We start from the raw sequence: 11,474 nt of genomic DNA on the forward strand, positions 1-11,474 counted from the left end.
TACCGCCGTCAGGTATCTCCTCCTCATGAACCGAACCCCTATGTCGAGGCAGGTCCCCGACACCACCACAGTATGGCAAACTGACAGACAAGTGATGGAAAGACTAAGTGGTCTTTAAAGTGATGGTCACAGAGATGTGCTAATGGCCAAGGAATACTAAGGCATGGAAATGCGATGACATGATGCGAAATACCAGGGATCAACTCTGAAAAAGCAAGCATTCCCCTCCTTCCCCTCCAAAGACAAGTCAAACAGAAGCGGTCTCAATGACTAACAGCGACTTTCTAAGGCCCTAGGATGATAAGCAACTTCCCTCTTTGCTTCTTTATATTTTTCTTTCCTTCCCCATCAATTCCATAATCAACATGTAATAGTTTTATCATCCAATAAAAAAAAGATCAAATACTAAATGCTTGTTTTCTTATCTGCAACTTGTGGGCTCCACTCAGACATGGGTTTATTTCATATATGAGGGACAGAGCTGTTGCAATTACGTGACGCACAACAGGCCTCCTTAACAACAGGACAACTCTGCGCAATGAGGACGTCAGGGCACAGCGTGCGCACCCTCGGGGAGGAGCACTAGGGTCCCGTTGTTTATATCCAAAAATGTGTCCTGCAGGAAAATGCATTTGACTTTTCTTTGGGGGAGGAAAAGAAAAAAGAGATGAGGTGCCAACAGTAGCAACCTTACAGTTTGCAAATGGAAAAGAGCTAGACACTTTCGTTTCCTACTAGATCCTGACCTGGTATAAGGTCCTGATGCTGTCCAAGAAACACATCTGGCCACACTGCTGCAGCTCAAGGTAGCCAGCATTGTCCTGTACCAGGGGATTTCTCGCTTGATAAAAAGTGCTATGTGATAAGTAGCTGTCATGGGTGGAAACTGAAGCAAACACATGTTTTGCAGTGTTATCTTGATGGAATTGGTTCTAGCCAAGGTTCAAATACCCACAGATTTTTTCCCTCATATTTAAAAAGGAATGCTGGTAACGTAAGGGGTACAATTGTCTAGAGTAACAGAGAAAACAACCCATTACTACCACCTTCTCTTTGGGCAAGTTACCAAGTGGGCAGAAGATCTTGGGACATATCAAACTCTGTTTATAAAGCTCAAGACATTTTCGTTCTACAAATAGCTTTCCTTGCTACGGCAGAGTTAAAGTCTGAGCAAGTACCAAAGAACTAAAGTACAGGTGGTGTTTTCCTTAAATTATCTGGAAAAACATTTTTTTTGTTTAAAAAACAACATGGCTTTGAGCTGGGGTATACCAGTTTAACCCCTTATTGATGAACTGTCTTCCCACCCTTGATCCAGTGGTGGATATGAACCACGGACTCAGTTTGGACTCACAGCAACCCAGCAGAGGGTTTCTGAGCTGTAAATCTTTACAGGAGCAGAACCCCTCATCTTTCTCCCACGGAATGGCTGGTAGCTTCGAACTGCTGACCTTGAGGTTAGCAGCCAGACTCGTAACCACTATGCTACCAGAGCTCCTTTCTATACTGAACAGAATCTACAGCTTAACAAAGCCCTTCAAGTGAGTCACAGAGATCCCCAGGTGAGCCGTAAAGATCCCTAGGTGACTCTTACGTGTACTTAAGTACATGCATTCTTTTTTAAACATTTTAACAAGATCCCCATGTGGCTCTGATTCTGGATACCTGGGAGGGGGGGTGCGGGAAAATTCTCAGCAGCAGGAGGTGTTGAAACTTAATGAACCCGTTCAAAATCCTGGTTTAAAATACATATAATCTCATCATGCATTTTACATTCTAGCCCTAACACATTTTGCCCTAGCTAATCAGTTTGTTGTTGTTGTTGTCAAGTGCCATCGAGTCTGTTCCGACTCATAGTGACCCTATATAGGGTTTCTAAGAAGTGGCTGGTGAGTTGGAACCATCGACCATAGGGTAAAATGCAGCTTAGCTAGGATAAAATACATTACTAATCGGTATAGGGAGTCCGGGTGTGGTGCTGGGGTTAATGCACTGGACTGCAAAGTCAGTTTGAACCATAAGGTCAGCAGTTCAAGCTCGCTAGCTGCTCCTCGGAAACCCTAACCTGAGCTGTGATGGGTCGGAACATACTCAATAACACTTAACAACAACAATAATCATACAAAGGAGTCCTGGTGTGGCACTGTAGGATAAGTACTAGACCAAAAGGTCAGCTTGAACCACAAGGTCGGTGGTTCGAACTCACCAACTGCTCTTCAGAAAACCTATACAGGGTTCGTTATGAGTTGGAACTGACTCCACAGCACTTAACAACAACAAAAACAATCAGTATAGAGTCCTGGTGTGGCGCTATAGGATAAGCACTCAACTGCAAGGTCGGTTTGAATCGCAAGGTCGGCAGCTCAAACTCACCAGCCGCTCCTCAGAAAGTACATACAGGGTCACTGAGTCGGAACAGCGGGTAACAACATCAACAATCAGTATAGGTACAACACATGTTTTATTTCTCAGCACTCAACAGTGATACAATAAAGCTTTAGGGTAGCACCTACTCCACTGAACCTTCAAAAGGAAGTCAAACTGCTTGTGTTCAAAGAAACCTCTGAATTTCTAGAGAAGCCTCCAACCATAGAGCTTCCTTCTTAAATGGTACCATTCACAGCACTCATGGAAGGAATACACAGAGTCACTGTACCAAAGAGAAATGGCAGATGTGTAACCATTCAAGAGACAGCGTATAAGCAAGAGCCAATGACGATGAATGAAGAAGTTCAACGTGCATTGAAAGCACTGGCAAAGAACAAGGCACCAGGAATTGATGGAATACCAACTGAAATCTTTCAATAAACTCATGCGGCACTGGAGGCACTCACTCATCTATAACAAAAAATTTGGACGACAACTACCTGGCCAACTGACTGGAAGAGATTCATATTTGTGCCCATTCCAAAGAGACGAGACCCAACAGAATGCAGAAATCATTGGACAATATCATGGATATCCCATGTGAGTAAAATGTTGCTAAATATAATACAAAAATGGCTGCAACCATACACTGACAAAGAACTTCCAGAGGTTCAAGAGGATTCAGAAGGGTGCATGGAATGAGGGATTTTACTGCTGACATCAGATGAATCTTTGCTGAAAGCAGAGAATACCAGAAAGGTGTTTACCTGTGCTTTATTGACTACACAAAGGCTTTTGATTGTGTAGATCATGACAAGGTATGGACAACATTACAAAAATGAGTATTCCAGAAGATTTAACTGTGCTCATGAGGAATCTGTACATAGACCAAGAGGCAGTTGTTCGAACAGAACAAGGGAACACCAAATGGTTTAAAATTAGGAAAGGTGTGGGCCAGGGTTGTATTCTTTCACCATACTTACTAAACCTGTATGCTGAGCAAACAATGCGAGAAGCTGGATTATTTGAAGAAAAACATGGCATCAGGATTAGAGGAAGACTCATTAGCAACCTATGATATGTAGATGACACAACCTTGCTTGCTGAAAGTGAAGAGGACCTAAAATACTTAACTGATGAAAAATCAAAGACCACAGCCTTCAGTATGGGTTGCACCTAATATAAAGAAAACAAAAATCCTCACCACTGGACCGGTGGACAACATCAAGATAAATGGAAAAAGGACTGATGTTGTCAAAGACTTCATTTTGCCCAAAGGCACTTAACAATAACAACACAGCATTCAAAAATGGGACATCTGGAAATATGGTCTCATGCATAGCAGCAAGTTAGAGGATGCCGCAGGACTGAGCAGTGTTTTGTTCTGTAGAACACAGGGTTGCTATGGGTTGGAAACAACTAGCTGATACCTAACAACAACAGAGAAGAAAGGCGCACGGGAATCTCAAGCGGTGTGTCCATGTTAAATCCTTGCTACAGAATTCTTTTTCCTCAGGGAAATCTCAGTTTCACTCTTTAAAGAGTCCCAGTAATTGGATGAGGGCCACCACGTTATGGCGAGGGATTTCCTTTACTTAAAGTCAACAGATTGTAAATGTGAATTCCATCCACAAAAGGCCATAAACAGCAATAGCCAGACCAGTGTTTTCCTAAGAACTGGTCATGTAGTCTAACAAAGTGGACGCGTTAAAATCAAGTATCACAAAAACACAGTTTTTCATGGTGTTGTCTCTTTTTCACTGCTGTTGTTCACTTAACTGTGAGTTCTTTATATATTCTGGGTATTAGATTTTTTTTTTTAAATCAGGTTACAAATATTTTGTTTCATTTTGTAGGGTGTGTTTTTATTTTCTTGATAATGTCTATTGCATAAAAAATTTGAATTTTGATGAAGTTCAAAAATAAATAAATAAATAAATGCCAACTCTCACTGCTACAAAATTCTGAGAAAGCAATTGCCCTAATCCGGGACCAGTTAGTTTAAATAGCTAAGGAAGGAAATGGTTCCACTAGAATCACATGTGCACAAAAACGGCATTATCTGTAAGATTTTATTGGTTTAGGTTAAAATCGTAAAAATGTGTTACTATATTATTACCCACCATACACTATTTGATGAACTGTGTTACCACATTATTACCCAGTATATACTATTTGCTGAACTGTTACCCATTATTACCCAGCATACACTATTTGCTGAACTGTTACCCATTATTACCCACCACACACTATTTGATGAACTGTGTTACCCATTATTACCCAGCATACACTATTTGATGAACTGTGTTACCACATTATTACCCATCAAACATTATTTGCTGAACTGTGTTACCGCATTATTACCCAGCATACACTATTTGCTGAACCTCCTCCAGGGTTGCTATGGACTGCGGCCTACCCGTGGAGGGTCTCTGTCTCCTCACTAAATACATAAAGAATAAATAAAGTCTGTCAGTCATAATATCAGGAAGTTAGAAGGAGCTGAATACACTCCAAAAAAAGCTGAAAGATTTTACTCCTTTTTTTTAAATAATCATTTTTATAGAGAAGATTCAAAAAAGTAACAGACAAACTCTCTCTCTAATGGCACGGCATCATAACTCTTACCTTTTCGGCTAACGCTTTCAAACTGTCGAGGAATCGTTGCCAGAAATCCTTGAAGAGTGGGCGGTCGATTTTCTTCAGACTGTCTTTGGTGCTAGCATCCACACTTACGTACAGCTGGGTTACTGGTTTGAGGTTCCTTGTCATAAAATAAAATGACAGAAAAAAGAAATTATTCCTGTGCCTGGCTTTCTCAAGATGTGAAACGTACAATCTGTAATCATGTCACCATCACACATCGGAAAAGGTCCAGAGGTTTCTACTTCTCCCAGAAGACTGAAGCAATCATTTTAAATCACGTGACAAGAGGGGATAGCCTTTCGTTATTTTACAAATGGCTGGACATTGCCCCCAATAAGATGAAATTACCCAATTACTTAAAGTCCCTCTTCAAACACTAGTTTTAACGGAAAATAAAACTAAATCAAGATGTAGTTCATGTTTAGGAGCATCAGCCCAGCACAATTTGAGGGGCTCTCGGCGGTGGAGGAGCCTAGTACAGTGGCTAAGCGCTTGGCTACTAACTGAAAGGTTGGCTGTTCAAGCCCACCAGTCACTCTGCAGGACAAAGATGAGGCAGGTCTGCTTCAGTAAAGACTTACACAGCCTTAGAAACCCTAAGGAGCAGCTCTACTCCATCCTATTAGGGTCGCTGTGAGGTGGAACCGGTTTAGTTTGCAAATATTTAATGTCCTCACCTACTAACTGAGAGGCTGATAGTTCAAACTCAATTTTCTGTTTAATATACTTTTCAGTACCCATTTAACAAGAGTGTATATATGGACTGAATATGATCTTAGAAATACATTCCAAAACAGATATTGTAGCAGTCATCATTAAAAACGGGGAGGGAACTCTTTAGCTCTCATTTTATCCTCAATTATAACTGGTAAACACCCAGCGGTACCCTGGAAACTGCTTCACAAAGGTCACCGCCTTGAAAATACTACAGAGCAGTTTGACTCACAGTCACAGTGATGGTGACTAAAGGCTCACACTCTGCCACTCTAGACACACTCAGCTCACACCTCACACCCACATGGGGCCTCTGCTGATTGGTCACCTGCCTTCCTCAATCACTAAAGGGTGCTTCCTAGGACCCCCGTCCATGAAGCTCAAGCCTGGTCTGAAAGATGCAAAGCCGCCTCTCCACCTCACCTGGGCCTGAGGGAGAGGGATACAGCCAAGCTTTGGGTGGACCACGACCTATTCAGGGAGCTTTGAGCAGTACCCAGCCAAGATCTCATAGCAGCAAGACCGGGAAGAAAACGGATGCAGCACACTCTTCCACCTCCTCATCTTCTTAGTAAGTTTACGTGAGATTCGACCACTCGGTGCTACTTCTGTCAGATTCAGTGACTCACTGCTTCATTTCCTGTCTTTAGCCTCTCCTGCACATCCCCCAAAGCCTCTCCCTCTCTCCTTTCAAACTGGTCTCAGAATCCATTCTCTTTAGCGAAGGAATTAAAACAAACCAGAAGACAAGGGAGAAGGGCCCCTTGGATATCCTCTGATACACTTTGTAAACCAACCTGCCTTCCCAAGCTCTAACTGTAAGACCTTAATGGGCAGGCAGGGGCCGCACTTCTCTTTGATGCTGCCACGCAAGCAGGCGCTTAGACTTTAAAACTGATCATGTTGACTCTGCCCACAGACCTTTTCAGGGTGCGGGGCCCAAACCAACCTTGCAGTGATCTGGCTCAGCAGCATGTGGAAAACCAGGAAGGGTGGAAATCAGATGTTAATTAAAAGGGAAGCAGCTCTGCCAAAAGTGAGGAAAGGGAGCTGGAATAGTGGGGGGCTATCACTGCTTCAACCCCTCAGCAACAGAGATGTGCGATGGGAACGCTGGGTCAGTGATACATCACTATGGGGGCCTGGTGGCGCAGTGGTTTGAGCACTCAGCTGTGACTCAAAAGGCTGGCGGTTCGAGCCAACCAGTGGTTCCAAGGGAGAAAAGATCTGGTGATCTGCACCCATAGAGATCACAAGCTCAGACACCCTCGGGGGCAATTCTACTTTGCCCTACGGCGTCACTGCGAGCTCGAATCCACTCGATGGCACATAACAACAATCACTCCTGAACAAAGGACATCCGTTACCAAAATGCCAACCAGCCACACAGCGTAACCACAGTGTCTGTCTCATTGCCCCTTTAATAACTGACAAACGAGATGACCTAACTGGCCTTTTTCTCTTTTTCCTTAAACAACACTAAAGCCTGTCTCCATGGAGACTGCTAGCTGTAGTCAGGACCCTCCAGGACTTGGTCACAAAGCAGCCCAATGCAGAGTGGGAACCAGCCTGACCTTCCACTATGCCTGAACAAGTCCTGAAGATTGTTGTGGCAAGGCGTGGAGTCAGTTCCGACGCACAGCGACCCAGTACAGGGTTTCCAAAACTAAATCTTTACAGGAGCAGACAGCTTCATCTTTCTCTCACAGAGTGGCTGGTGGACTAGAACTGCTGACCTTTAGCAACCCAACGTGCAATCCACAATGCCGCTAGAACTCTATCCTGAAGACTGTTGTTGTTGTTAAGTGTGGTCCATCAGTTCCAACTCATAACAACCCTCATATGATTTCTGAGGAGGAGCTGGCGAATTTGAACCGCCGACCTTGCAGCTCAAACTGACCTTATGGTGTCACATCTATGTGATACCACCAGAATGCCTACCAGAAGATTTTGTTGTTATTGTTGTTGTTAAGTGTCGCTGAGTCAGTTCTGACTCATAGAGACCCTGTATAGGGTTTCCAAGGAACAGCTGGTGAGCTTGAACCCCTAGCCTTAAGGTTCAAACCGACCTTGCAGTCCAGCACATTAACCACAGCACCACACCAGGACTCCTAAAGATTGCTGTTGTTGTTGTTAAATGCCATTAAACCGGTTCTGAAGATTAGGAACCATCAATTACAACGGCCACCATGATTTTACAAACCTCTGTAATGTGTGAAAAAAAAGTGAGTCTTGGTCTTGGCTGTGGATAGTCCTATATGGAATGTGAGTAAGTACTAGGCTTGAGGCGCTGCAATCCAGAAGACTGACCGGGCCCTCCTCCAGGGGGCAGGTGAGAATGGGTCTCTCTGAGTTACAGCGCCCATCCCTGGGGACTCCTCTCCCCATCTTATCCCAAAGTCTCCGGGCTTCATTTGCAACAGCCACGCTAACTCCCACACTCCAAGACCCAGCTCTGCTGTTGTTAAATGCTGTTCGACTGTTCCGACTCAAAGAGACCTATATAGGGTTCAGAGGAAAGACTGGTGGACTTGAACTGCCAACCTCGTGGTTACGCAGTCCAGAGCTTACCCTACAGCAACATACCAGGATACAGATGTGATCTCTTACCCAATAGTAATCACAGATAACCTCGCTTCATGTCTCCCTCATGAGGTTCTTCCTTTAACAAAATACACTTTCCTGCCTTCCCAATACCAACCCTGTTGTTGTTAGATGCCATCGAGTCGGTACCAACTCATAGCGACCTTATGTACAACAAAATGAAACACTGCCGATCCTGGGCCAACCTCACTAACGTTGCCACGCTTGAGCCCATTGATGCTGCCACTTTGCCAATCCATCTCGTTGGGGGTCTTCCTCTTTTTCTCTGACCCTCCACCTTACCGAACATGATATCCTTCTCCAGCAACTGGTCCCTCCTGACAATATGTCCAAAGTATGAGAGATGAAGTTTGGCCATTCTGGACTCCAAGGAGCACTCTGGCTGCACTTCTTCCAACACCCAAGCCATGGTATTTTCCAATAACCTCCTACGCATGTGAAAGCTGGACAGTGACTAAGGAAGAACGTAGAAGAATACCAACCCTAGCCATACTTTACATCCCCATGAAATGATAGCTTCCCTAGGAAACTCTGCTTCTTCCATATGGATAAAAAAATAAGTGCATTGTTTTGAATGCTCCTAGAAATTTACCAGGGCCTCTTTTATTTTCTAATGTCATTTTCTTAAACAGAATGAATTCTGAAGAGCAAGACTCTCTATGCCCCTAAAGAGCACAGCCTTATCCCCGACTTGCAATGAGTTCTGCTGAATCATACTTACCATCATCTGTTTTGATTTTTGTTTTAATACATCTTATCCTTCGAACCTGCCACACACTCCATAGGAGAAAGATGAGGCTTTGTGTTCCCACAAAGATTTAAAGCCTCAGAAACCCAATACAAGGGTCGCTCTGAGTTTAGAACCGTCTTAGTGGCACTTAACAACAAATTGTTAGTAGGACATAAAATATTATTGATGTCATCATCCTCAGATGTTCACTCGCAAATGTTCAAGAAACCAGAATTATAAAGACACTGATCGTAAAAGGCAAGAATGAAAACTAGAAAAAGGGGGTGGAGGGAGCAGAAAGGGATTGGACTGGCAGTGGAGTCGTGGACACAGTCCTGGCGGAAGTCGGGAACTCTCCGTAGTCAGTAAGTGTGAGTCCTTCCGTGTGTATCAACACCTGATTTCTCAACATGCCAGACAGCTCACCTGATTTCCTCCGGGAACTGCGCGTTTGTGACCAGGAAGCTGGAGATTTTATGCTGGTGGAGGAGCACCAGAAACCTATTGATTTCTGGGTACATGATGGGTTCTCCCACCAAGGATAACGCACAATGCTTGACACTCATTCCTTCCTCGAAGCGTTCGGCTCGGACACCTGGTACCCCTGGGAAACATGGGAAAAGGAATATGCTTAGCAAGGCAGAGACAGAGAAGCTCATGTGTGCACTTTTTACGACCCTTTGATTTTAGAGAACAAATGCATTTTTGATACCTGTCAGGAACTATAGACTCTTCACAGAGATGAGGGGGCGGGAGGGGGGACAGGTTCGTATTCCCTCTAAAACACTAAGCAGCCATCTTTAAAACTGTGCGTCCTCACAGAATGTTCTCTGGGATGACGTGAAATAATGCTTATAAAAACCCTAGCCAAGAGCCTGGCACACAAGAAGCATCTGTTAAAGATTATTTATTATTTTTATTGCTAATTACTAATCATTATCTTCACCCTGGTTTCTTAAAAACCACCAAACCACTCACTGAAAAATGTGAGGTGGAACTTTAAATTCTCAAAGAGTCTGGACCCACTGAGACTGCTGCCCAGAGGAGTCTAGAAACCTTGAACCCAAACTAGCCCCAACCAAGAGAGAAGGAATCTTCACAGCAAGGATCATTCCCATCCCCTCTGTACACAGAGTTGATAAGGATGAGCAACTTAGACACTTGCTACCTAAAAGCTCTAGTAGTGTAGTGGTTACAAATCGGACTGCGAATCTTGAAACTACCAGCTGTTCTGCAGGAGAAAAATGAGGCTTTCTGCTCCCGTAAAGATTTACAGCCTTGGAAACCCTGTACAGGGTCACTGTGAGTCGGAACTGACTCCACGGCACATAACCACCATAAAGGCACAAAGTGACCGGCTTACAAGTTTTCAAGACAGAGTTTAATTTCAGTGTGTGCAGGGGAATATCGAGTCCCCACAGAATAGTTTTCATCTTGTCTACAAAAGAGATGGGGATAAGATTCTTATGATTCAATAGTGAGTAAAAGTTGCCATGACTAATTGTGATTGTCACAACTGTAAAGGTAGAAGTTTTGTAACAAAAATGGGGGAGTAGTTAATCTTACGTTCCAGGAACAGAGGATCTAGGATCATCAAGGGAGAAGAGCACAAGCAGAATGCTGGACCCTATCCAGAGAAGCAGCGGCACTAGACATAAAGGCAGAGATGAGGACATGGAGAGAGGGAGCAGCTGAGGACTTTGGACTCATGGAAAGAGAGGGACTGGGTGCTGGCAGCCAGGAGGCTTGCAGAATGTGCCCTTTGTTTGTTTAAATGATCATATATTCCTGAGTGTTTTTGTGTATATCCAAAACAAAAACAAATAAAAAAAACTGAGGTAATAGAAGCAAATACTGTTGAATAATGAAGCACAGAGGAGACTGTAATCATTGCAATGAAATGAAGAGGGTAAAACCAATGTTCTCCTGTAAACTATCACTCAATTCACAATAAAAACTTAAAAAAAAAAAAAAAAAAAGGATCTGTATGAGACTAAGAGAACAGCAGTTATTCTAAAGCAAGGAAGAGAGGGTTGGGGGCCTGTGAGACTCAGTTTGTTAACAGGACGGAAGCAACAGGCATGCTGACACATATGAAGAATGTCATCAGTGTCACTGACATTATTACGTGGAGACACTGTGAAATGGGAACCTGTTTCCCTGTGTATACTTTTATCAAAAATACAATATTTTTAAAAAACAAAGGTACACTTACGGTCACTTAATAACAACAATCCTGGGGTAAAACAGAGCTAGTCTTCACCATTCACTTGTACCTTAGCTTCCAGGGAGTGATTTTATTTGACAGACACACACGACTTGGAAATAAGCAAGTGAACATAAATACTCAAGATACCAAACCAGACAGTAGCACCAACAAGAAGGAAGAGCATGAGCAGAGTGTGAGCTCCTA

General features: G+C 43.4%; 1 protein-coding gene across 1 annotated transcript in view; it reads right to left on the reverse strand.

Moving 5' to 3' along the window:
- The window catches only part of TYW1 (tRNA-yW synthesizing protein 1 homolog (S. cerevisiae)), a 163,918-nt gene that overhangs the window by 76,276 nt on the left and 76,168 nt on the right, over positions 1-11,474 (reverse strand). Inside the window, exons 13-14 of the mRNA XM_006859846.1 lie at positions 9,488-9,665; positions 4,996-5,131 (exon numbers count right to left, since the gene is read on the reverse strand). Of these exons, the coding sequence (XP_006859908.1) occupies positions 4,996-5,131; positions 9,488-9,665 (314 nt within the window). The remainder of the gene's footprint in view (positions 1-4,995; positions 5,132-9,487; positions 9,666-11,474) is intronic.

This window comes from Chrysochloris asiatica, unplaced genomic scaffold (assembly GCF_000296735.1).
Source record: "Chrysochloris asiatica unplaced genomic scaffold, ChrAsi1.0 scaffold00034, whole genome shotgun sequence".
NCBI lineage: Eukaryota > Metazoa > Chordata > Mammalia > Afrosoricida > Chrysochloridae > Chrysochloris > Chrysochloris asiatica.